General features: G+C 51.5%; 1 protein-coding gene and 2 long non-coding RNA genes across 5 annotated transcripts; 1 reads left to right on the forward strand and 2 right to left on the reverse strand.

The window, feature by feature from the left end:
- Positions 1 to 340: 340 nt before the first annotated feature.
- Positions 341 to 2,083, reverse strand: LOC142868849 (uncharacterized). Its single transcript, XR_012917726.1, has 2 exons — positions 1,691 to 2,083; positions 341 to 1,345 (listed from the first exon to the last, which is right to left on the reverse strand). It is a non-coding gene; the product is annotated as an uncharacterized LOC142868849 (long non-coding RNA).
- Positions 2,084 to 4,734: 2,651 nt separating this feature from the next.
- On the reverse strand, positions 4,735 to 13,998 carry LOC142868850 (uncharacterized). 3 transcript variants are annotated; one of them, XR_012917730.1, is made up of 7 exons: positions 13,911 to 13,988; positions 13,315 to 13,466; positions 10,308 to 10,427; positions 9,899 to 9,988; positions 8,390 to 8,474; positions 6,686 to 6,968; positions 4,735 to 4,927 (listed from the first exon to the last, which is right to left on the reverse strand). It is a non-coding gene; the product is annotated as an uncharacterized LOC142868850 (long non-coding RNA). The 3 variants fall into 3 exon arrangements; XR_012917728.1 differs by lacking the exon at positions 13,315 to 13,466 and having other exon boundaries at positions 13,911 to 13,998; XR_012917729.1 differs by lacking the exon at positions 13,315 to 13,466 and having other exon boundaries at positions 4,735 to 5,098; positions 13,911 to 13,998.
- On the forward strand, positions 12,417 to 22,555 carry LOC105865546 (sialic acid-binding Ig-like lectin 8). The gene is made up of 7 exons (XM_075999920.1): positions 12,417 to 12,902; positions 13,101 to 13,379; positions 13,598 to 13,645; positions 15,596 to 15,853; positions 16,475 to 16,571; positions 16,924 to 17,020; positions 22,068 to 22,555. Exons 1-7 carry the CDS (start codon positions 12,476 to 12,478, stop codon positions 22,140 to 22,142), a joined length of 1,281 nt encoding a protein of 426 aa, XP_075856035.1. The 5' UTR covers positions 12,417 to 12,475; the 3' UTR covers positions 22,143 to 22,555.
- Positions 22,556 to 25,610: the final 3,055 nt, after the last annotated feature.

Consider the following 25,610-nt stretch of genomic DNA (forward strand, 5'->3'; position numbering starts at 1 on the left):
GCTGTGAGGATTAAATAAGGATGCACATGGAAAACACCAGTCCTGGGGCATAGTGAGAGTTTCCTGCATACTGGTTACTTCTCCCTTAGTCACACTTTGTCCAAAGGAACAGTGTGGACATTCATATAAACTGTATCATCAATATGCGAGTCTCACTGGCTGCTCAAACTCCACCAGTGATCCCTTCCCTGACTTGCCCTCCCACATCATCGCCCTCCACTCCTATTTTGCTTCCTCCAAATTTCCTTACAATTTTCAAATAAGTGTTCAATGAGCACCTAACATATGCCAAGCTTTTTTCAAGAAGGGCATACTGAGCAATAAATAAAACGACACAAAATCCTTCATGAAGCTTAATTTTAATAGAGTGAGAGAATGGTAAAGAATAATTAAGTAGATGATATTATATTGATCAGTAATAACAAGTTTGCCCTAAAAAAGATAGTAAAGTTATATAGAGAATAGGGGATGGATTCTTCACTATGTTGTCATGACCTCATTCATCACTGAGAAACTGACATTGGAGTATGCACCCATGTACACACACACCAGAGGCACTTACAGAGACACAGAACTCAGACATGCAGAAAAATACCCGAGACACACATATATAGACACAGCCACACAGACACACACATATTTTAAACACACAGCACACAAACACACCCATATCCCAGATGCATGCATATAGTCCACAGACATGCACAGAAACACAAACAACACATGCACATAGACACACACCACAGAGATAGAAACACTGACAAGGGAATCATACACACTCACATTACAGACACACAAAATGGGGTATCAGCTACCTGGGTCCTGAGACGGCTCCTCCCTGGGATCTTTTCCCTGGGAAGACTGGAGCCCTGGTTCCCAGTCCAACCAGACCCAAAGCCCCAGCAGGAAACCAAAAACAGTGCTGCTGATGCATCTGAGCAACCACTTTCTGTCATCCCGTTGACCTTTTAGCTTTCAATATCTCCCCACTCTGGCTACTGATGTCACAGTCTCCCTGTCCCCGCTGCCTGAGGTCCAGCCGATCCTGCTGGCCTGGCCACCGTGGTGCCGGCTTGTCCCTGCAGCAGCAGCTGCATCCACAGTCAGACTGACCACTGGGGGTGGGCAGGGCCCTTGGGCTTGGTCAGGAAGGTGGGGACGGCTCTGGGCCTCAGGAAACACAGACATACAGCTGAGTCAGGTGAGAAGGGAAGAGTCCCCTGCACGGACACCAGGGAGTCCTGCTGCTGCAGAGCTGGTCCGCTGGCTGAGTCACCACCCCATTCCCCAAAAGAGGAGTAGGAGGAGATGGAGTGTGAGGTTCACGCTTGGATTTCCTCGGACCCTGGAGCAGAGAGGCGGAAGAAGGTGTCTGAGGCCAAAGGGGTGAAACGGTGGGTGGGGCTGCAGCCCAGCAGTACTGACTTAGGGATGACTGACCTGAAAACTGAATTTCTAGGAAAACCAATGACTGACAGTGTGAGACAATTACCTGGCACACACGGGAGGGGCGTGAGTAACCCCCGGTGCCCTGTCGGGACGGCCTCACTAAGAGACCGACTTCGTGGGAGCCTGACTGACCGATGACAGGGCAGGATGGGAAGGGTGGATTATCTGATTAGCTGGTTTGCAAGTGACCCGGGCTCTGACTCAGGAGGACGCTCACCTGGTCCCTAACCCGGCCACTCACCTGGTCCCTCACGGGGCGGATGACCCGCTGCCCTCCGTGCTGGCCGGGCGCCCCGCGCGGTGCCGGGCTGAGGAGCACAGACGGCTGCAGTGAGCCACCGACGGTCCGCGGTGTGGCCGCACGATGGACGCGGAACCGGGCTGTGTGCGAACAGGGGCTCGGCCGCCTCGGGTCAGGGAGGTCAGTGAGGGACCCGGGCTGATGGGGAGCCCTGGTCTCTTGGAAGCCCAGTGTCGGAGCCCCAAGGCAGGTCCGTCACCCAACGAATGCCGGGGACACCAGCAAGACAGCTCGGGCCCCGTAGGGTCAGTCACTCTGTGTCCGGTGCGCAGTGAAGGCGGTGTGGACGCCCAACTGTCACTGTGGGTCCTGCCCAGGAGCCTCACAGAGAGCGCTTCCGCCCCATAGCCAATCAGGGGCTGCATAGGCCTACTTTAGCCAATCGGCAGCTGGATGCTCCTCCTCAGCCAATCAATAAGGGAGATGGACTGTTGCGTACAGGGTCACGTGCCTCTGGGAGTGAGACACAGCTGCGAGAGCCAATCAGGAGCTCAAATAGCAAGTCCCTCCTCCCATTGTGAGCCCAGCACAGTCTTGAGGTTTGGCCAATCAGAAGCCGTGGGCGGTGCCATGGGTTTTTGGGCCCATATTCTTTCAGCCAGGGCTCAGGGGACCAAGCTGGTTAAGTCAGTCTACTGTCCCCTCCCTCCCCCGCCGGTGACTTCCCTGTCCTCTCGATTACGCTGCTTTGTTTTCCTCTCACGGTCCCCACTGCGCACCTTGGAACACTTCTTCCTACTCGATTACACTAGGACGTGAGCTCGCTGTGGGCAGAGTGTTGTCATTGCTTTTTCTCATGTTTCCTCCAGGGTCGCTGTCTCCGTCCGTGCTCGCTGCTGGGGGCTGAGCGCGCTTCCCCGACAGCCCTGCTCACCTTTCTCCTCCCCGCTCACCTGTCCCGGCTCCGGCAGGTCCTCACTCCCTCCCTGGCCTCCCGCTGGCTCAGCCCGATCACTGTAGGCGGTGACCCTGTCTCTGCCCCGCTGGCACCGCGGGTGCCCCTCCAGGGTCGGCCTCACCCCACCCGGCCCCCAGGGACTCCACTGCACAGGTGGGAGCCCGCGCCCAGGCTGCGGGAGCAGTGCGGGCAACGGCCAGCAGAGGGCGCTGTGGCGTCGCGGGGAGGGGAGGGCGCGTGTGGCGGGGAAGTCCCAGCTGTGCAGAAGGCAGAGCTGGTGCAGGAGAAGCAGCAGACCTCTCACTTCTCTTTTCTCCTTCCACCCTCTCAGCCGCCCCATCTCTCAGACTGGCCGCTGAGCACTGTGTGGCCTGCGAGGTCCATTGTGGCCAGACCAGGCTGCTCTGAGCCTGCACTTGCAGGAACACAGTGAGCCCTCTTGATGACTCCCTGTAGACTTGCTAGGGGTGGGGGCGTGGCTGGGCAGTCCTCACTGCCCCACAGGGAAATCCTGGCTCAGGACTTGAGATTCGGGCTGGAAGTGCCAGACAGGGACAGTGCAGGAGGGCCTGAGTGACTGTGCGCTATTGCATCTTCGGCACAACAGGCTCCCAGTGTGACTCTAGCTGAATGTGAGTCAGGTATATAACGCAAAATGTCCAGTAGTCATATTATAATATCAGAAAGAAACATGTGAGACTGATTTTCATTGTACCCAGAGGACAGAGGCTGGTGAGGAACCACCCAGGGCTTCTGGCCTGCTGTTGGAGCCCTAGACCTCTCTGGGGAAGGGACACTTCACACACTTGTTCTTATGGAGTAAATGTATCTTTCCTTAATAGTTGAGAAATTATTTCTGGGACTTCTCTTGTATAGGAAATAAATACATGTGTTAGAATAAGGGAAGCTTGGATTCAATCCTGATTACTATATCACTTCACCTCTCTGTGCCTAAGTTTCCTGTTTGCTAAGTCAGAAATAATAAGTGCCAGCTCACAGGGATGGTATGACTTGTGCAGATCATCCTATATGCGTCTTAGTACAAGGTGTGGGTTCGTGAGTGCTAGGTCCTCACCCCTCTGGTAGGAAGTTCCTGGTGTCAATGTACTCTGATGCCAGGAGTGCCAAGTCGCTTAGTGTATTAAATGAACACATGACATTTAAGTAACAGGAACTAAAATTTCACCAGCAACAATCAAAACCAGGGTCCAATAAAACATAACGCCATATACTTCTAAATAAATCAGATAGGAGAGAAATTGAAGGTTATAAGGTGGCTCTAAAATTTCTATGCCCCCAAATACTTACCTCTTCTCCAGAAGCAGGACTATGGAAAGAAAGTTCAGCTGTTGAAACTCTGAAAATGGTCACTGAGACCGATATGCACATGTGCTCACTCACCTGGTGGACAGACCGGGTGAAATCAAAGACTAGAATTCCATAGGAGAAGCCGTACAAACCTCAGCTGTACATGTCACAGGGTTAGCAGAGCTCACCGTCTTCCTCCACCCAGTTTTTAGCTGGGATAATTGAGAAATCCCACTCTAAAAACATACCCAGCCACAGTGCGTGTACATACTAGAAGACATGGTCACAGCAGCTCTTCATCAAAGCCTGCAACTGGAAATTATCTAACTAGCTCCCTAAAGTAGGAGGGTTGGATCCTGTGTGGCACAAACACACATTGCGATTCTTTTAGCAGTGACACTTACTGACGTGTGAACTAATGGGGAGAGATCTTACAAGAGTGAGTACAAAAGTCAGAAGCAGAAGAGTACACACAGAAAGGTTGTGATTATGTAAAATAAAAATCATCACAGGGTTTGCTCTGCGGGGAGGGGCAGGAACTAGGAGTGGTGGCTGGAGCCTTCCTGGTCTGCACCACTGTTACAAGAATGTTTTCATTTCATGAAAATTGACCAATAATATGTGCATGGTCTCTACAGCAGAATAGTATGTTCTGCTCTAATATCTTTAATTATCACACAAATAAATGCTAATTAATGATAAAATTTAGATGATATAGAAAAACTATAGGAAAATCATAATTAACTTTGATCACTTCAAGAAGAACAAAACAACCCAAATAACCCTTTATTCACTAAGGAATTGATTTAGTATCTAATATTACATTCTACGGATCAAAATCACTGGGAATTTCTTTCCCATGTGCAAGGCAGAAACAATTCCAATTTCTCATACACTCTTCCAGGTAAGAGGGACAGGAGCAGCAGTGTGACCTTGGGGAGTGCTTTGCTGTCTCCAGACCGTGCTGTGGGCTGCAGGGGGAGGAAGTGGGGAAGGCTCAGCTCCCGGAACCTCCTGTCTCCGGCAGCGCTGGGCCTGCAGCTTCCCTCACGTGCACAACGACTGTTTCGTCCTCACACTCTGGCTTCCTGTTGTGGTTTTCTCTAGTTTTTCCCAGCCTGTTCCTCCTCCACCGAGTGACCCTGTGACCAGACAGTCCCAGGATAGCGCCTGTGCTCTGGGTGCTGCTACCCCAGTGACTAGTCCTTTCCTCTGAGCTCTGCCCTGATGCCTCCCCCACTTGCTGCCTCTCCAGCCTCCTCCTGCACCTGTTGTCACCAGTCCCAGACCCCTGTCACCAGGCAGAATGCAGGACTTACCCCACATGCCTCCTTTTTCCACCCACCTTGATCAGGACTGGGTGTGTCCTGTATCCTTCATTCCAAAAAATGTTGCCCTTCAGCCCTTTCTCCTTCCCTCCCTGCCTCATCCCCTCCCTCTATCCCCACGTCCTTTTCTGTCCTGGATAAGGTGCCCTCCTACCCAAAGCCCCTCCCCTCATGCTGTGCCCCTCACAGCACCCAGGCCCAAAGAGAGTTTCCTGCACCCACAGCCCACCATGTTGTTCCCTGCTCAGAGCCCCCCATGCTCTCCCAGCACCCTCAGCTCACCATGTCCCAGCGTGTCCCCCTGGAAGATCCCGGGTATACTTGCAGGTCCCTTCACCTGCCAGGCTGTCTCAGTGCCTTTCTCCTCTTCTCCACCCAGGATGCTCTGTGACAACTCCCCCTCCTTCCACCCTCAGCTCAGCCTCTTTCCCTCCAGGGGCTTTCAGCTTTGTGAACTCATGGACTGTTTATTCAAGAGTATGGGTCAAATATGTGCCTTCTGTGTGTCTTTGATTTGGGGTAAGGGAGAGACAGGCCTCTCAGCTCAGCCTCCTGCTCCTTCTGTCTCTCACCCAGCCCTGAAGACCCTGAGCAATGGCACGTCCCTGCCCATCAGGGGGGCCAGTCCCTGCGCCTGGTGAGTGTGGCTGGCAGTAACCTCTGCCACACTGAGGTCCCAGGAGGCAAAAGCCCTGAATCCTCCCCAGCTCTCAGCACCAGGGCCTTGGAGCTGCCCCATGTAGAGGATGGAGAGGCAGGTGCTGGTCAGGTGTTTGGGCTGTGGGAGGGGCTGAGGCCTGGGGGCAGATCCTCACCTCCTCTCCGCTTCCCCAGGGGCTCCTCTGGCTGCACATGTGTGACTGGGAACCACGAGGGCTCCTGGGTCCTTGGTCCTCACCCTGATGGGGGACCCCAATTGGGGCTGGTTTTCTCTTCCCCTGTGGCCTCACCTGGAGCTACTGCAGCAGGTTAACAGGCCTGCCTGTCTCCAGGGAAGCCCAGTAATGAGTTCCTGAGTCCCAGGTGGGGCTGAGCTGTCCTCACCCACCTGGAGCCAGAATTAAACTGACCAACTGTGACCGGAGACTCGTGTTGGCTATGCAGGTGTGGGGCCCCCAGGGGAGCTGGGCTGGGAGGCCTGACTCACCCCTCCTTCTCCAGACAGAACTGAGCTGCGGACACTGAGCCACGAGGGGCAGATGTGGGACATCACTGTTAGCTTCTCTTTGGAAACTCTCCACTAACACCCCACCGCCTGCCCCTTTGTGTCCTGTCTGCCCCTCTCCCCATGTATGTTCCTCCCACTGTCCTGCCCATCCCTGTTCCCTCCTGTTCCCTGTCCCAGTCCTCTGATGGCAGAGCAGACTTCAGGACCTTATGCTCCCACCACTCAAAAGTTACCTTGTTGCCAGGCGGGGCAGCACATTGCTGTTATCCTAGCACTTTGGGAAGCTGAGGCAGGAGGATTCACTTCAGGTCAGAAGTTTGAAACCAGTCAGAGCATGAGTGAGATCCCATCTCTACTTAAAATATAAAAATTAGCCAGGCATGGTGGCATCTGCCCGTAGTCCCAGCTACTCAGGAGGCTGAGGCAGGAGGATCGCTTGAGCCCAGGAGATTGAGGTTGCTGTGAGCTGGGCTGATGCCATGGCACTCTAGCCTGGGCAACAGAGGGAGACTCTTCCTTAAAGAGAAGAAAAAGAAGAAGAAAATAAAGTTACCTGTTATCACTATACAGTTTTCACCCAAACCTGGCTCATACAATTTTCACCCAAATCTGGTTCCTATAGTATATTAGATTTGTCATTTTTCACCCAAAATCTGCGCTTTGTATTTCTGCGTTTGTATCATCTACTATTGGCAAAGCCAGGCTCAATATTCTCAGGGGTTACTAATGTGAATGAGGTCATTCTGCATTGAGTGACAGCAGTCCCCGCCCACAGCATTTGGGATGATAAGGGGCCCCAAACTCCTGCTTGCTGTCCTGGTACCCTCCAGCTGCCCCTCCTGCTCCCTGTCCCCACAGGGCAGCCAGAGTGGACACCTGAAAACGCAGATGTGACAGTGTCACCCCCAGCCTCTCATACTTAAACAGCCCTTCCCTGGGCCCTATATCTCACCAAAATCATGTCAAACTAGGAAAGTGGCCCATGAGACTTTCCTATCTTTCCCCTTATGGCTGTATGAGTCAGTTTTCTGCAGAAAAACAGAACCCCTCCCATTATGGGGTACATATATGTACACGTGCATGTATGTATGTATGCACATGAACATTTATCCTGAGGGATTGACTCAGGTCATCTCAGAGGCCACGATGTCCCACAGTCTGCCACCTGGGAGCTGCAGGACCAGGAACGCCAGTGGGGTCAGTGTTGGTGGAGGGCAGCAGAAGGCGGGTGTTCCAGGCCCATGGAGAAGACGGGAAGAAAGGAATCCTCCCCTGCTCCAGTTTTAGGCTATTGAGGCCTCAGAGGTGTAGGCGATGCCCATCTACCCAACTGATCCTCTGACTCGTATGCTAATGTGGTCTGCAAACCCACTCACACACACAAATAGAATAGGTTTTATCTGAGCACCTCACAGGTCCATCAAGTTGAAACATGAAACTAACTGTCCCACTGTCCTAGGAGGCCGATGCTCAGCACGTGCAGACTCACAGACACACAGACAGACTCAATCTCTCTCACACATTCAAGATCTCTCACTCCTCTCTGTCTCTCACACCGGCACACTCACACACTCACACAGAAACACACACACCTGGACGATGAGCATTCTGAGTACTGAGGTGGTTCCTGCCCTTGGCCCTGGGAAGATGGGGATCCCATGAATAGGCAAATAGCTCTACGTGTCAGGTCAAAGGAAGCTGAGACAGTGTGTTAGGAAGAGCGGAATATTAGGGATGCCATTTTCCTGGATTCTTTGCATGACACTGCACACTGTCTTGGACACCTGTGTCATCAATGCATGTGTCACTCAATGATTCTCTGCTCCCTCTTTCCCAGCCTGTGGCTGTTCCCAGCAGCCTCCTTGCAGCCCAGCAGTTCAGCAGCTGCTATGCCTCGCCAATGAGATGGGCCAGCAATCAGCTACCATGTGTGATACCTGCAGTAGCACCTGGCCGTCCACTGGCACTCAGAGCCCTGTGGCTCCTGCTTCAATTTCCTTCTTCTCTTATGTCAACTTCAACCTGGAAGCAAATGGAGAAGGAGAGTCTGGAAAATGTGCTTTAATGCAGGCTTAGTTGAAGTGAAGACACTGAAGACTTTGAATTACCTTTGACAAGTAATCCGTAATCCTTTAAATACACCATGTAGATAAATTAGTCAGGAAATTAAACCCCCAACTTTCCGTTTCCCTATTAGCAATGATTTGTGTGGGCTAATGTTTTAGTTATCTACTGCTGCACATCAAACCATCCCCACATTCAGTGGCCAAAGAGATCATTTCACTGTATGTCATGGTGCTGCCGTTTGACTGGGACTGAGCTGGGCAGTTTCATTAGTAGATTTTCTTTGGACTCTTTCAGGCAGTTGCATTGAAGTCATGGCCTGGACTGGGGCTGGATGTCTGAAAGCTCAGTTCTATTCCATGTAGTATGTTATTTTTAGGAGTGCCCTGATATGCTCACATAGAGGCTTCAGGATCCTTAAGTCTAGGGAGGAATCTTCCAGGCCTGCTTACTGTCTGATCCACGGAAGTCTCAGAATGTATTGTCCTCCACTTTCTGTTTGTGAAAGCAGTTGTAAGCCCAATATAGACTCAAGAAGAGGAGACAATAATAATGATAAACTCCCTTGTGTAATGACAGGAACACTTTCTTTGCACAGGGTAAACTGACATTGTTAGGGGCTGTATTTGGAGACAAGTTCCTACAGCTGCACAGGCTCTGAGTGTCAGATGCCCCCTCTATCTGTTGAGGGGGTTTGCCTCTCTCAGTCAGGGATGTCAACAGCATGAAGTGGGAACATGTATGTAGAGGGGCTGCACAGAGCCTTCCCCTTTTCTGCCCTTGGAGCATGACAACAACCTGGCATTGTCCATCGGGCATTGCTGAGTGGGACAGAAGGACAAGGCACAAAAACACAGGCCAAACCCTCTCCCCAGTGCCTCCTTACAGAAGGACCTACACTCTCCCAGCACATCTGACATGTGGACTTCAACCTAGGGCCAATGTTCTGTGATCAGCCCCTCCCCAAGCTGCAGACAACTCCCAAATCAGGGCTCAACTCTGAATCAGCACCACGGACAGCACCTCCAGTCAGACTTAGAGATCTCCAGGAGCCAGAACTATCCCGGGCAGAAGGACGCCCCCTATGGGTGGTGACCTCTCCCACCAGGGCAGAGGTGGGGTTGGTGACACACAGAGGGCAGAGCTTGGTAGCTGCCTGAGGGTCTCTAGGGCAGTGGGAGGGTGAGAGGGATGGAAACACAGCACCTCAAAGTGCAGGGATTTCTGATTTCCTAGATAATCACACCCACAGTGACTGCCTGAGAGTCCCTACTGTGTGTCCTCTGCCTGTTCCTTCCTGAGATCTCACCCTCCACCCCAGAAGAGCAAGATCCCCCCATCAACAGTCTGTGCCTCCCCATCACAGCCAGCCACCCTCTGACCTTGGGAACGTCAGGTGATTTGTCTGTCTCCAAAGCGGATGTTGCTCGGTTCAAAGGCAAGGACTGGGTCTGTGCTATTCACGCCTTTCCCTGAAACATTGAGGCACAGCATTAATGCTTAGTGCCTGGCTGCTGAGCGAGTGAATGAATGAATGAAATCTCTTCCCTCATCTCATGGGAGAAACTTTACAATTCTTCCCTATCAGATTAACACAAGGTTCCCCTCTCCTGGCCCAGTCAGTCCGGGACAGACCAAGCTTGACCAAGTGTCTCATGAGCAGATAGTGGCACATGAGACAGGGCACCCATGGGATTTGGGAAATTCAGTGAGAACCTTAGTCCACTCAGGTTGCTATGAAAATATCATAAACTGCATTTTTCCTTTAAAGAATAGAAATGTATTTCTCACAGTTCTCCGTGCTAGGAAGTGCGAGATCAAGATGCCAGCATATTTGGTGTCTCCTGAGGGCCTCCTTCTCTTTGCGTTCTCAAATGGTGGAAAGGTAGAAACAAGCTTCCTCCATCTCTCCTATAAGGACACAAATCCCATTCATGGGGGCCCCACTGTCATGATCCTATCACCTCCCGAAGACCCCACCTTCTAAAACCGTTGCTTTGGAGTTAGGATTTCAGCATTTGGAACTGGGGAGAGGGGGCCACAGACACTCAGGCCGTAGCACTTGTCAGTCGGGACCTCAGTGTCTTCTGTCCACATTTGGGAAATGGGGCCAGAGGGCCTCCCAGGCCTCGTGGGTCATAAGTGGACCATATGTTCCTGTTTGGCACAGGGTTAGATTCTCTGTGGCGTCCCGATGTCTCATCTCCCTGTTTTGATTTTCTCATTTCAATTGCAAATTGGGGACTCTTGGAAACAGAGAAGCCACACACAGCCCTTCTGACCACTGCACTGCTGCAGCTTTCTCCCTTGGAGAGAGCCACTGGGCAAAGAAGAGGTCCGGGGTGGGGGCACAGGGGGAATGAGGCTGCAGGAAGTTACACCAGCTGGAAATGCAAGAATTGGTAGTGGGGGCGGCTGTGCCTGCTCACACCCTGCACTGTCCCTCCTCAGTCCTCACAGCCAAGGGATGCCCCTGGTTATGGGCAGTCAGAGCGCAGCAGGGGACAGGACCATCCATGAGGCCGAGTGGAAGAAAAGTCTGTTTTCTATGTGTCCCACAGTTCAGGAAACAATTCTCAAAGTCACAGGATTCCAGGCAGCATGCTCAGATGCACAATCACAAACAAACAAACAAACAAAATGCAGGAGGATAATTAACATTACCATCCGGCATGGGCTCCTCCAGGAGGGAGTGGGGCTTGGACCACAGCAAGGGGAAAACAGGTGGTCCTGGGTGTTCATTTCTGCAAATCACTGAGAGGTTCATTTGTGGGCACTTTTGTCTATGTGTCTTGTATTTCCTCCCGGAAAGACTTTAAACAAAATCTGACCTGGGCCAGTTTCCCCCCTGACAACTACCTCACTTCCTGCCAGCCTGCAGCCACACAGTTTAAACTCATCTTCACTTGAATTCAAGTGCAAGTTTCTTCTCCCCGTTAACCCTGACATCCCTGAGGGTGGGCAGCCTCAAGGCCGGTGTCCCTCGCCCCATGTCTCCTGTTCCCTGGGCCACTCCTGGGAGCAGAACCTGCAGCAAAGCCCTGAGGGAGGGGGACCCATCATGCTCTGGAGGAGCCAGAATGTGGCTGAGTGAGGTGACAGGGGTCACAAAATCTGGCCTGACACCCAGAATGTGTTGACAAAAATAGAAGTTTCTACTCTTGTAAAAATGTTCCTTTCCCTTTCTCAATTTCATTTCTGTAAAATCGCACTGAACAATCGCAGGTTCCCAGGCCTCCCGTGAGCCGGGCTCCCTTCGGTGCCCTTGTAGAATCCTCAACCTGAGCCTCATGTCCCTGTGCCCTGTCCTCCTGACACAACACCTTCAGCCTCGGGGGAGCCACCCCACCCTGCCTGTGTGCCTCCGTGAACCTACTGTCACAGGGAGATCAGAGGTCCAGAGATTTGTTGTCTCTCCCTGGACGGTGACTCCATGAGGACAGGACCCAGGTCTGCTGTGCTGACCTCCATGTGCAGAGGGACGGCCACATGGGGTTGGTGACAAGGGAGGAGGCTGCTGCTCTCCGCTCCGGGGCCTCCCCCATTACCATGTCCCTGAGCCCCACCCCTGACCTCCACAAACACCCGCAGCCTGAAACTCAGGGGTCCAGCCAGATGGGACCCATTGTCACCTTTCAGAAATGGCACCCAAAAGGGAATGGTGTTGTCAGAAAAGCAGATGTGTTTGAGCCCTTCATGGGGTGGGAATTGGGTGACACTTGCCCTCTTGGGCACAGGGTACCCAGGAGTGGATGTGGGTGGTGACACTTGATCTGAAAGTCCTTCCCAGGCCCTGACAGTGTCAGGCTGTGAAGTTCCTCCTTGTGAGGAGGGTCACGGTTCTGGCCTCGCCCCCATCTTCCTGTGGGGCCTCCTCTAAATCCTGCAGCTCTCAGTTCCCAAGAGAAGAACCCCGAGGAGCAGACTGTCCCTGGCGGCCCTGGCACCTGTGCCCGGACATGCTGCTGCTGCTGGCCCTGCTCTGGGGGATGGCGGGGGTGGAGGGACAGGGAGGGTACAGGGGAGGTTACAGGCTGGAAGTGCAGAGGGTGGTGACGGTGCAGGAGGGCCTGTGTGTCCACGTGTCCTGCTCCTTCTACTATCCCCGGCACGGCTGGGACCACTCTGACCCAGTTCACAGCTACTGGTTCAGGGAAGGGGCCAATCCACACCATGGCGCTTCAGTGGCCATGAACAACCCAGCTGGGAAAGTGCAGGAGGAGACCCAGGGCCGATTCCTCCTCCTCGGGGATCCCAGGAGCAACAACTGCTCCCTGAGCATCAGAGACGCCACAAGGAGGGACCAGGGCTCATACTTTTTTCGGGTGGAGCGAGGAAGGTTGAAATGGAGCTATGTAGAAAACAAGCTCTTTGTACATGTGACAGGTAAGGCTCCGGATCCCCAGGTGCCCACTGGGGAGGTGGTTGGGCCGCAGGGCAGGGCCGGGCTGGGACCCCGTGCTGGGAGGGCCTGGGGTGAAGCGTGTGGGGCTCAGGGCAGGAGCTGGACCAGAGCCTGAGTCCTCTCAGGGCCCCACCTTGGACCCTCCCTCCTGACCCTGCGTGTCCCCCTCTCCTCCCCAGCCCTGACCCACACGCCCGACATCCTCCCCCCGGGGACCCTGGAGTGTGGCCGCCCCAGCACCCTGACCTGCTCTGTGCCCTGGGCCTGTGAGCAGGGGACGCCCCCCAGGATCTCCTGGGAGGGGGCTTCCGTGGCTCCCAAGGGCCCCACCACCGGCCGCTCCTCGGTGCTCACCCTCGTCCCTCAGCCCCAGGACCACGGCAGCAGCCTCACCTGCCAGGTGACCTTGCCTGGGGCCGGTGTGACCACAACGAGGACCGTCCATCTCAACGTGTCCTGTGAGAGCTGGGCTGGGAAATCTGGGGTCCTGCTGGGGTCCCCAGGGCAGCGGGATGGGGTCAGGGCTGCACACGGGGTGCTGGGACCTGTGTCCAGGAGGGGATGGTCAGGAGGAGGCTTGCTCCACTCTCCCCCCTGATGTGGCTCCTGGGGACAGAGACCAGCATCCACCCAGCCCTCTTTAGTGACTTGGGGCTGCTGTGTCTCTCTTCCCCAGACTCTCCTCAGAACTTGACGGTGACTGTCCTCCGAGGAGACGGCTCAGGTAGGACGGGGCCCTCCCTGGGCTGCGGGAGCAGGGCCTCTTCCATCAGGGCAGGCGCGTCCTCCTCACCTGGACTCACAGGGTTACCTGAGACTCCCTGATGGTGACCCAGGGCCCCTCCCTACCCTCAGACACCTGCACACCCCCTCGGCTCACAACAAGGACAGGGCGACACTCACAGCAGGGCCGAGCTCAGGCCCCTTGTCATCTGTGTCCTGAACACCCCTTCAGCCTCGTCTGTCTATTTGCCCAATAGCTTACGCACTTATGGGTGGGTGATACGGTCTCATGGGCGACAATTCCAAGTGCACAGCAGAGTGAGTCCTCAGAGTCCCGTCTCCTCCGCTGAACCCACCAGGCCTGCACAGGCTGCTCCGAGCCTTGGTCTGTTCACCGGCAGGACCTCAGAGGTGGTTTGACGTCAGTCGTGCAGACTGTCCCCGTGCTCGTCTGGGGCTGTGTGGTGTCCCCCTGCATGGGTGGACTCTGGTTTTGGACACACTCTATTTTAGTGAAACCTCAAGGCACTAATTTTATTCTATCAACAGAAATGCTGCCATGAATAATCTTGTATCTCCTTTCAGAAATGGCTTTGTGTCTCTGTGGGATGATTGTTTAAATGCAAAATAGCTGGGTCTAATAGCTGCTGTGAGACACACCCCAAGTTCTTCCCCCTCCGGGATACAGGAGTTTAGATTTCCAGCAGGGAGGAGTGGATGTGCGAGTGTCGCCCAGCCTCACCAATCCAGTGTGATGGGACCTTTGGTCTCTGCCAATAGCAGGTGACGGAATCTCCATGGAGCTTTAAGGAGCATTTCCTTTATTATGAATAAAGTTGTGCATCTGTTTCTATCACAAAGAGACATCTGTATTTCTTTTCTTCTGGGAACTGTCTGTTCATAGTCTTTGTTCAGTTTTCAAGAGTGGCTTGACCTTAATTATTGATTCTTGGAAGTTCTTTTCAGTTTGAGAAGTCAGTATTTTTGCCTGAGATATTTTTGTAAATACACTTCCCAATATGCCAGGTGGGTTTGTCCTTGGATGTCTATGATTTTCACACCGTTCAGGGACCTCTTTATTTTTTAGCTACATTTATCAATGCCTTTGGTTCCCCACTGTGAGGTTATGAAAACAAATCTCCCTGCTTTCCTCCTGTGTCCTGTCTCTGGACTCCACCCCCTGCTCCACCCTACCTCCAACCCCAGACCCCCAGGTCTATTCACATTTTCCTGAACTGGCTCAGGCCCTGGTCATCTTTGCACTGTCTGTTCCTGCTGCCTGGAACTCCCTTCCCCCTCATCCTCTAGCCGCCTGCTGGTCCTTCACACCCTCCTCCAGGTGCCAAGTAGGTGTGCCTCCCCCAGGAAGCCCTCCTGGCCCACAGCATTTGGGTCTTCTCATTTTCATTGCCCAGGGCTGGTGCAGCCTGAGTCCCCTCCACCACGTGTCATGTGACCTCGGGGGCAGCTGTTTCTAAGCCCCTGCTCCCCCAGACTCTGAATTTCTGGAGTGAGCCCCACGTAGAGGCACAGCGATAACTCAGTGAACCGCTGTCACGGGAAGGGCTGGAGAGAGATCAGGACTCTTCGGGTGAACCTGGATTCTGAGCCGTCAGTGAGAGCAGTGAAGAGAGCCTGGAACGTGGGCCTGAACTAACGTCATATCTGGTGTCCTGTGAGCCCGAGCCCCTTCCTCTGTGACTTCTGGGGCCACAGTCCAGCCCAACAGGACCCATCGGTGCAGAGGAGAATCGACATCGCCCAGCACAGAGAAACTGGGGCCGGAGCCAGGCTCGGGCTCGTGCTCCATCTCTCTCTGGGTCCATCTCACAGAGTCTGTTTCTCTCAGTCTACGTCCATATGTCTGAGTCTTTCGCTCTTCCCGATCTCTTTTACATTCCTCTTTCTCTCAACAGAATGTCACTCTGACCCTCTGTCTCTTTCTCTACAGCACCCACTGTCCTGGAGAACGGCTCATCTGTGTCAGTGCTGGAGGGCCAGTCCCTGCGCCTGCTCTGTGCTGTCAGCAGCAACCCCCCTGCCAGGCTGAGCTGGACCCGGGAAAGCCTGACCCTGTACCCCTGGCAGCCCTCGGGACCTCTTTCGCTGGAGCTGCCTCGAGTGCACCTCAGGGATGAAGGAGAATTCACCTGCCAAGCTCAGAACCCTCTGGGCTCCCAGCACGTCTCCCTGAGCCTCTCCTTGCAGAGTGAGTACACAGGTGGGTGGGGGAGAAATAAAGAAGAGCACACCTGCCCCACCCTCAGGGTCTGCCCAGCCGTCCTCTGAGCTACAAAGGGAGGCTCAGCTGTGAGGCCTGGAACTTTCCTGTGACCCTGAGCGTCACTGTCCTCTTCCTGCCTGGCAAGGGGCTTGGGGTGGGGCGAGGGGCGGAGGTGGACCTTGGAGGGGAGGGGCTGGGGCTGGACAGGGTGTTTGGGGAGACAAGGTCCTTGCTCTGCAGGGCTGGGACTAGGGTGAGACACATCAGGAACTCTACTTGGGCTCAAAATTTCAGAGGACATAAGGAAAAAACAGTCAGCAATCAAAGGAAGTAATATTGCTATGCAATGATTTTTTTAAAACAGTAAGTTGAACACAAAGAAATCAATGATGAACAAAATTTCAAAATCTTAAATAAAGAAAGGCTGCAGCAGCACTTCCATGTGTCCCTGGTCCCACCAGCAGCCTCCCCCCTCCTCCCTCCCATCCCAGTTCTTTGCTCTGAGATGGAGGAGGGGAGTAGGAGCCCAGGGCCCTACAGGGCTGGGAGGAGCAGAGACCCAGCACTTGCAGGTGAGTCACCAGAGTTGCTCTCATGCATCTGCAGGCACAGTGCAGCCTGTCTCGGGGGTGACGCTGGGGGCTGTCTGGGGAGCTGGAGTCAAAGCCCTGGTCTTCCTGTCCTTGTGTGTCATCTTCATCATGTAAGCATTGACCCTGGGGGGAGGGCAGGCAGGGGCAGAGTCCCTGCTGTCAGAGCTGGAGGGAGCTGGGTGGATCAGGACCATGAAGCAAGGGCAGGGAGGGGGTCAGGGGTGCACAGTGAGAATTGCACCGGCTCCCTTGTGTTGGGGTCTCCTAGTCTATGGCAAACCTGGGACCCCCCCCCTATCAAGGAGAGAGGTGCCTGTGTTCTTAGTATTGGCATCTGTGTGACTGGTAACCTCTGTCCCACCACGGTCACCCCTCCAGCCCCTTACTAGGAAACAAAGTGGGTCACCCTGCCCACTGTGCCCTCATCTGCCCAGACTGAGGCTCTCTGGTCTGTCCTCTCAGCGTGAGGTCCGGCAGGAGGAAGGCAGCAAGAACAACAGCGGGCGTGGGGGACACGGGCGTGGAGGAGGCAGACGCTGTCAGGGTCCCAGGATCTCGGGTGAGTGACATGGGCGTCTCCACATCCAGCTTCCTGCCTGGACACCTCCCACAGGATGGCCTCCAGGATTGCTCAACTGGGCATGGCAAAAGTTGCTTCCTCATCTCCTCCTCCATAAAAGCTGCCGCCCCTGCAGCATTCCCCATGGCACCCACAGCACAGAAGCCCCTCCCTTCTGCTTCCTCTACGGACAGACACACCAGAAGCCTTACCTCCTGTATGTCCTTTCTTTCTTCTCCTGTGGCCAAAACTTCACCATGTCTTGCCCATTTTTCTCCTCAGAACAGCCAGCATTGGTCCCCACTCTCCATCCTGACCCCTCTCATTGCTGAGGCCTCAGGTTCTCTTCTTGGACCCCTCCCTCAGGTCTCTGCCTCTTACCTCCCCTTCCCTGTCTAGAGGGATTGTCCAAAAGCCATCACTGCCCTGCCCCCTTCATTTATACAGCTGCTCCCCCACCCCCAACTCTGCTAGAACAGAGGCCAGGAAACCTTTTCTGTAAGGGCCAGATGGTTAAGGTGTTTGGTTGTGTGGACTATATAGTCTCTGCTGCAGCTACTCAACTCTGTTGTAGTATGAAAGCCACCGTAGACCATGTGTAAATGATGAGTTTAGCTGTGTTGCAATAAAACTTTATTTACAAAGGCAGGCAGTGGGAGGGGTTTGATCCAAGGGCTGTAGTTTGCCCACCCCTGATCAAGGGAATAAATTCCCAGCTCCTCAGCCTGCAGCCCTGCCATCCTGGCCTCTTAGGTACCTACATGTCCCCTAGGGATGGAATTACCCAGAGGTGAGTGAGACTGTTGATTTGGATGCATAATTATGGGTTTCCCAAAATCTCAGTAATTAAGACAATTTACGGAAGTTTTTAACAGGTCGAAATCAATGAAACAATTCATCATGAGTAAAATATCAAAATTTTAAATAATGCAGGTCCAGTAAACTGAGTTAATTAAAATTATGTAAGATCATCACTTAATCAAGAGACATTCTCATACAGGTTAGTATTCTCATTTGAGAATTAGGGAAGCAAAATACATTTTGAAAATATTGTCTCTTTTTTGCTTCTATTAAAGGTAGGCTCCAATTTGCTCAGGAAAGGATACTCGCTAATCTGGGTTTATTTAAATATTTATTCTCCATGGATATTTAGCATACATTATTTTTTAAATCATTGCATTGAAATATTCTTCACCTCAGTTGCTGAAATCTTTGGCTGCATTTTCATTTTGGACTCTGGCGAGTACCACGCTTCTTCACCTTGGCCCAGCCCTGACCTCCAGCCACTTCCTGCCTCTTGCTCTGAGCTCCACCCACGCTGGGTTTTCCAATGTTGTCACCCACAACAAGATGATTTGCACCTCTGCATCTTTGCATGGGCTGTTCCTCCATCATCAGAGGCTCTTCCCTCCTCATTTCACTTCCTGTAGAAGATTCTGAGCAACAGAGTGAAACACGTGCTTTCATTCTTTAATTTAGTCTGAAAAACTATTGGGTACCGACCAAGAGACAAGCTCTGTATGTGCCAGGCGCCCATCCATGAAAAGCATTTAAAAATCGTGGGCTCAGTGAAGTCTTCTTTTAGAGAGAGGGATATACCCAAAACAATCACTAACCAACTACGCAAACCACAAATAAATGAAGAAAATGTGAAAAATAGGCACATAATTTGGGAAAAATCCACGTTACAGAAAATAGAAGGTGACGAGGAGATGGAGATGGCCTGTGGTGTATTTTGTTACCTATGATCTGCATGTCATCTATCTGGCCATCTACATATCTATGCGTCTACTGTCTCTCTGTCCCTCTAACACATTATCTTTCTATCTCTCCAATCTCCCACCCATTCATGCATGTATCTGTCTGTCTTGATTAAAAAAGAAAGCACAAACACAAAGTTGAACATATTAACCATTTTTAAGTGTACAGCTGTACAACAGATTCTAGAATATTTCACCTTGCACAACTGAAACCGTATATCTACTGATTATAATAATAACTCCCCACTTCCCCGACCAGGCCCTCCTCTTCCCCGTGAGACCCTGGTGACCACCATGCTACTTTGTGTTCCTGGAATCTGATGTCTATATATCTCCTATAAGTGGAGTCGTACGGTCTTCTTGTGACTGGTTTATTTACTTAACATACATCTTCAAGACTCATCCATGTTGTAGGACATGATAGCATTTCCTTCCTTTCAAAGAATGATTATTAATATTCCATTCTGCATATACACAGTGCTTTTTAAAATCCATTTATCTATGGATGGGCATTTGGGTTGCTTCCACATTGGCAATTGTGAATTATGCTGCAGTGAATGTGGGTGCGCATATATCTTCTCAAGAACTTGCTTTCAATTCTTTTGGATATATGTCCAAAAGGAGGCATGATGAATCCTATGTTACTTCTATTTTTAAGTTCTTAATTTTTTGAGAAACTGCCATACTCTTCTCTGTAGTGGGTATTTTACATTGAGACCAACAGTATCTAAGGGTTCTCATTTCTCTGCATACTCACCAATAGCTGGTATTTCCTGTGTTTTATTTGTTTGTTTTTCACAGTGGCCATTCTAATGGGTGTGACATGATATCTCACTATGGTGCTGAATTCTATTTCTCTTACAATTAGTGATCAAAGCATCTTTTTATGTGCTCTTAGGTCATTTATATGTCTTCTTCAGAGAAAAGTCTATCAGAATTTTTTACCTATCTTTAAACTGGTTTAATTGGTTTTCATTGTGGTGGTTTATGAGGTCTTTATATTTTTTATATTAACATCTAATCACATGTATATCTACAAATTTTTTCTCCCATTTGTAGGTTGACTGGCGGTTTCTGTTAATGATTTTTGAGCAAAGGCATGAAGGAGGCTCAGAGTCTGGCACTCGACTGTGTGACAGTAGGAAGGGGGAAGGGCAGGGGCAGAGCTCAGACACAGGAGGCTGAGCGGGGAGTGGGGAGCCACAGGGAGGGCCGTGTGGTTAGACAGAGGGAGGCAGGGGCCCTGAGCAGGAAGTGAGCGTGGACAAGCCCAGCCTGTGTGCGTGTCATGTCTGAATGCACAGCCACTGTGAGCATCTGGAGAGTTTTGTGCAGAAGAGAGCAGGTGTGGGAGAGCAAGAACAGAAGCAGAGAGTCAGAGAGGAGGCTGGTGGACATCTAGGCAGGAGACAACCCAGCTGGAGGATGGCAATGGAGGCTGGGCAGGCCTGGCCTTCATTTGAAGTGAAGGCTCATGGGAACTGCTAATGACTTAGGAGTGGGCCGTGAGGGACAGAGAGGGTGAAGGATGTCTCCTGGATTTTTGACCTGAGCTGCTGGAATAATGGGGGTGGAAGTCACTGAGGCTGAGAATATTGGAGGAGAAAGAGATTTGGGGGAGAAAAGAAGAAGTTCAGTGTAAATAGTTTGAGTTTTATATGTCTTCGGACAAGGGAGTCAGAGTTTCAAGTATACTGTTGGATGAAAGTTTACAACCAGGAGAGGGGAAAGGGCTGGAATTCCAGATATGGGGATCATCAGCCTATTAGTGACATGAAGCCAACATAGTGGGTGAGATCACAAAGCAAAGTTGAAGACGTGAAGAGTCTGAGCAGCTCTGCTATTTAGGGGTCAGGGAGATGTGGCGTAACCCACAAGGGGGCTGCCAAGGAGGTCGAATAGACCCAGAAAAGTGTGACGTCCTGCAGTTGAGTAAAGAAGGGCCTCAGTGCAGGTACTGCGTGCAACTGGGTCCTCTGCTGCTGCCATGCCCAGTCTGGGGAAGACTGACACGTGGTCACTGGGATTAGCCACGTGGGGTCCTGGTCATCTTGATAGTAGCAGTGCTGATACGTGGTGTGTGTGTGTGAATCTTCATTGGAATAACCAAGAGAATGGAGGAGCAAACTCATTGACGGTTCTGTGGACATGTTCTGGTGTTCAGGGGCAGCCTAGAAAAGCTCAGGTTAAGCAGACGGACTCGTGGGCAGCCTCCATCACTCTCTGCTGTGGCCTCAAACAGGGTAAATGTGTTGTCTTAAAGTTCTGGTGGTCAGATGTCTACAGGGGGTTTCCCTGGGTAAAATGAAGGTGTTGGCCTGCAGGGCGGTGCCTTCTTGCCAGAAGGCACCTGCAGGGAGGATGCACTTTCTTCTCTTCCAGCTCCTAGAGGTGCCTGCGATCCTCAGCTCTGGTCTCTTCCTCCAGCTGCAAGGCGCCCCATGAAGCATCTGGTACTCTCTTCCTGCTCCCTCTTTTTTTTGTTAGGACTCAGTGATCACATTTGGGCACACCCAAATGTTTTGGGATAATCTTGTGATCTCAATGTCCTTAACTGGACTCGAATTGCAATGTCCCTTTTGCCATGGAAGGTTACATATGCCCAGGATCCAGGAGGCTAGGGTGAAGACATTTTTGTAAGCCATTCCACTTCTTTTCTCAGGGATATATTTCTTGTGACTGGCTAGTCACTACCCTGGTCCCCTCAAAAACCGGGAACTTCCTAAGGGCAAGTGCCGTGTCTGAATCAACAGCCTGTACTTCTCACAGACTGTGCTTTGGGCCATGATATAGTAATTAACAAATGAGTGTTTGTTTGATGGTCATTTACTGCCACGTCCCTCAGTCACAGAGTGAGCTGCAGGAGGTCAGGGCCCCTGTCCACCTTGTCCACCCAGCACATCCAGCTCCCAGCTTAGGGCCTCACACGCAGGGGCCTCTGAGGGACAGCAGGCTGTGGGGTCAGAGAACTGCCTGGGTTGGATCCTGGTGCAGCAGGGAGTTGGGCAGGCTGCTTCCTGCCTCCGCCTTGGTGGTCATATCTATAAAATGGGGAAAATACTAATAGTTTCCTCATGGGGTTGTTGTGAGAAGTTAATGAAATTGGCAAACACCAAACGAGGTCCTCATCAAGTACTAAATATTTATAGAAACTTGGATGAAGGAGATTCCACCAGAAATCCTGAAGGACGACTGGGTGAAGGAAATCATGGCCTTCCTCCCTGGCCTCCCTGCCTTGTCCTGTCCCCATTGTCTGCTTTGACGCCCTCCTTTCTCTCTTCACTCAGGTGTCCCTGATTGAACCTCAGGCAGATGACAGCTCCCCAGACAAGGCTCCCCTAGCTGTGCCCACCACCATCTGAGGGTAGAAACAAGAGGTGCAGTATGCATCCCTCAGCTTCCAGAAGAGGAAGGCTCAGGACACTGCAGGACAGGAGGCCACAGGCAATGAGTACTCAGAGATCAAGATCCACAAGTGAGAAAATTGGAGACTGGGCCCTGGTGGGGGGATCCTGCCCCTCCTGACAAAGGACATGTCAGAGGCTCATTCTTGCAGAGTCCAAGCCCTCCACAGCCCCACGCTGCGCAGCAGAACCCCAGAGCTTCTTCCTCCTGTGAAACTGAAACATTGTGCCCACTGACCTCTGCCTTCCGTTTCTCTGTCCTCCTCGGCCCTGCCTCCCAGCTCCTCATACCCACTATTCTACCTTCTACTTCTATGAGTTAGACTGTTATAGGTTCCATTTGTAAGTGTGATTAAAAGATATTTGTCTCTCTGTGCTTGGCTTATTTCACTTAACATAATGTCCTTTAGTTTGATCCATGATCTCTCAAATGAGATAATAATGTATAATCAAAATGGATACAATGGAGGATTATAAATGTTCTTACTAAAAGTAATGTGAATAGGTGAGTTGATGTTAAGGAACGGATATGGGTTCTTTCCCGCACGCACAATGTAAAGCCATACATTGAAGCACCAGGTTTTTGCAGCAAGAACGGTTTATTTCCAGCCAGCTGAACAAGGAGACGGGAGTCAGGCTCAAATCTGTATCCCTGAGCAGGGGTTAGGACAGGTTTTATAGTGACAGGGTAATGAGGCGTGACTGGATCCTGCCATGGGGGTGACGCCAGGGCACAGTCTGATTGGAACCTGGATCCTTCCACGTGTTGTGCGGTTCTGAATTCAGTCCCCACTCCTGGGACCAAGCACTTAGGTTCCACCTGTGGTTGCATGTTCAGGGCAAACTCAGGTTACGTGACCTGCAAACTGGGAGTCGGGGCAATTGCAAAACAAATCACAACTTTGTTCCATAAAATTTGAACCAGGTTGATTTGATCCAGTTTCAGTGATGGGTATACTCACTCTCCTGATGTGATCATTCCACAAGGTTTATATGTATGGAACCTCACTGGGGCTGTCTCAAGGCCACTCAGCTACTCAGGGCAGGGCTGGAGTTTAAACTCTACCTGATTCTGATTTCTATGCTCTCATCTAACATCGAGTCACCCAACCAGCAGGCTAGGACCCCTTTGGCCATCAATTAGCAGGACACAATGTTCCTGAATGGTCTTGAAATTTGTTAAGGACGGGAAGTAAATGGGCCGGAGTCTTGGGGACAAGAGAGGTGCAGTTGAGGAGATGAAGGCTGGGGATCTCTGATCACGCCTTTTGGCAGGTCTTCATTTATTTATTTGTGATCATCCAATTATTAACTCTTTTAATTGAAACTTGTTTATTTTTTCTCAAAAATGAAAAGTATCATTTGTTTTTTTTTAATTATGACAAAATTCATCTGCAACAAATGCATAAGTTTTAAGCGTATGATTCCATGAATTTCGCCAAAACTATACACCTGTGTTCCCCAATCAGGACCCCAGTGAAGGATATGGAAATTTCCCATCACAGCAGAAAGATCCTGGCTCCCATGCCCAGTCATTCCCCAACCCTCAGAGCCAACACTTTCTGATTCCTATCACTAGACATTACTTTTCCATGTCTTTAAACTTTATATAATTTGCATTATATGGTATGTATTCTTGCGTCTGATTTTATTTTCACTTAGCATTGTATTTCTTGAGATTGATCTGTGTTGTTTCATGTGTCAGCATTCTAGTCCCTGTTATCGATGAACAGGATTCCAAAGTATGAGTCTATCACAGTTCCTTTACCTACTTTTTGTTCATGAATATTTGCTTTTATTTTTTGGCAATTAGGAATACAGCTGCTGTGAGGGTGTTGGCAGAAGACTGTGTTGAGATGTTTTCGTTTCTCTCGGGTGTTGGGGGCAAGGGTGCCATGGGCGCAATGGGGGCAGGTCCACATGCTGGAAGCTACAGAGCCTCCAGGATGTGCCTGTGGAGACCAGCGTCCAGCAGCTCATGAGGGGAGCACTGGAGATGGACACTGGATAACATCAGGCGTCTCATAGTCCTGATCATGAACCCCTAGTGCTGTGGGTTGAATATTGTCCCCCAAGAGCTATATATGTTCAAGTCCTAACCCCTGTAACTGTCAACCTGACTTACTATGGGAATGCGGTTTGCAGATGCAATGCAGTTAATATGAAGTCAAACAGCATCAGGGTGGTCCCTAAGTCCAATGCCTGATGTCTTGATACAAGGAGGGAAATTCGGACACAGAGACACACACAGGATTGAAGGCCAAGTGCCAATGGAGGCAAAGATTTGACTTATGCTGGCAGGAGCCAAGGGCTGCCAAGGATTTCCGGCAACCACCTGCAACTGGAAGAGGCAAAGGATTCTTCCCTTGGACCTGCTTCAGAGGGAACATGGCCCTGCTGACACCTTGAGTTTGGACATCTCCCTCCAGAACTGTGAAAGGATCTATTTCTGTGGTTTTAAGTCACCCAGTTTGTGGCAATGTGTCCTAGCAGCCCTAAGAAGCCAGTGCAGTGAAGGCAGCACACCTGCTGGGCGCCACTGTGCATGGGATCCTGCACCTGTCCTGCACCATGCAGGCTTCACTGTCACTCAGGGAGTCACAGAGCCACACAGGACACAAGTGCAGGGACCGGTGGAATCCAGGCAGCTTCCCCAAGCCACAGAGGGGAGCTTAATCAGTGGGCCACAGAGGTGCACCTAACCAAGGGATGGCCTTGTGCCAGACACCATCATAACTGTGAGCATTTGCTCACTGCTTCCTCCCTGCAGCCCTGTGAGGAGGGTGCCCCACAGTGAAGCTGCTCCTGAGAGCAGGGACTGCAGCCCACACAGAGTCAGACTCAGCCAGTAAAGAGCCTCTGTCCTCACCCTCCCTTCCACATTGTCTTCTTCCCTCCCCTCCTCCTTCCCCACTTTCTTTTTTTGTCCAGTTGTAAATGCCACTATTATGAACACATTTGCTTAGACATTTAGGAGCACATTGAAGAAGACAGGTCAGACAAAAGTTCTAGAAGCGGTATTATGAACTCTGAACTACGTACTGTTTCAACTTTATTATATTTTTTCTATTTATGAGAACGATTTATGGAATTTGTGGGATGAGGGGGCCCAGCTCCTTCCACCACCCAAGCCCTCCCCAGGTGGGGCCCTAGGAAGTGGGGGAGGTGGATCTGGGGCTTGACCTCCACACCAGGAGTCGTCAGCATCCCCACACTTTGAAAGTTTCTGAGGTCTTAAGGTCACTGCAGGAAGATGCCATTGGGTGGGGGCTGGGGAGGAAAAGAGGCTGTGTGAACCTGAGGAAGGAGTGGGCACTGCCGTCTTAATTACCAGTGGTGACAGTAACAATAATGATAATAGGGATAATAATAATTTAATTCACACCTATTATATGCCTGGCTCTGTAGTAGAGAGAAATGATCTTT

The sequence above is a fragment of the Microcebus murinus genome, unplaced genomic scaffold (genome assembly GCF_040939455.1).
Source record: "Microcebus murinus isolate Inina unplaced genomic scaffold, M.murinus_Inina_mat1.0 scaf044_hap2_Mmur4.0, whole genome shotgun sequence".
NCBI lineage: Eukaryota > Metazoa > Chordata > Mammalia > Primates > Cheirogaleidae > Microcebus > Microcebus murinus.

What these genes read in the sequence shown, in the direction of transcription:
- LOC105865546 (XM_075999920.1), top strand. Translation starts at nt 12,476, where the DNA reads ATGCTGCTGCTGCTGGCCCTGCTCTGGGGGATGGCGGGGGTGGAGGGA. An exon ending in CGTCCATCTCAACGTGTCCT is followed by an intron (nt 13,380 to 13,597) that starts GTGAGAGCTGGG and finishes TCTCTTCCCCAG; the next exon opens with ACTCTCCTCAGAACTTGACG. An exon ending in TCAGGGTCCCAGGATCTCGG is followed by an intron (nt 17,021 to 22,067) that starts GTGAGTGACATG and finishes CTCTTCACTCAG; the next exon opens with GTGTCCCTGATTGAACCTCA.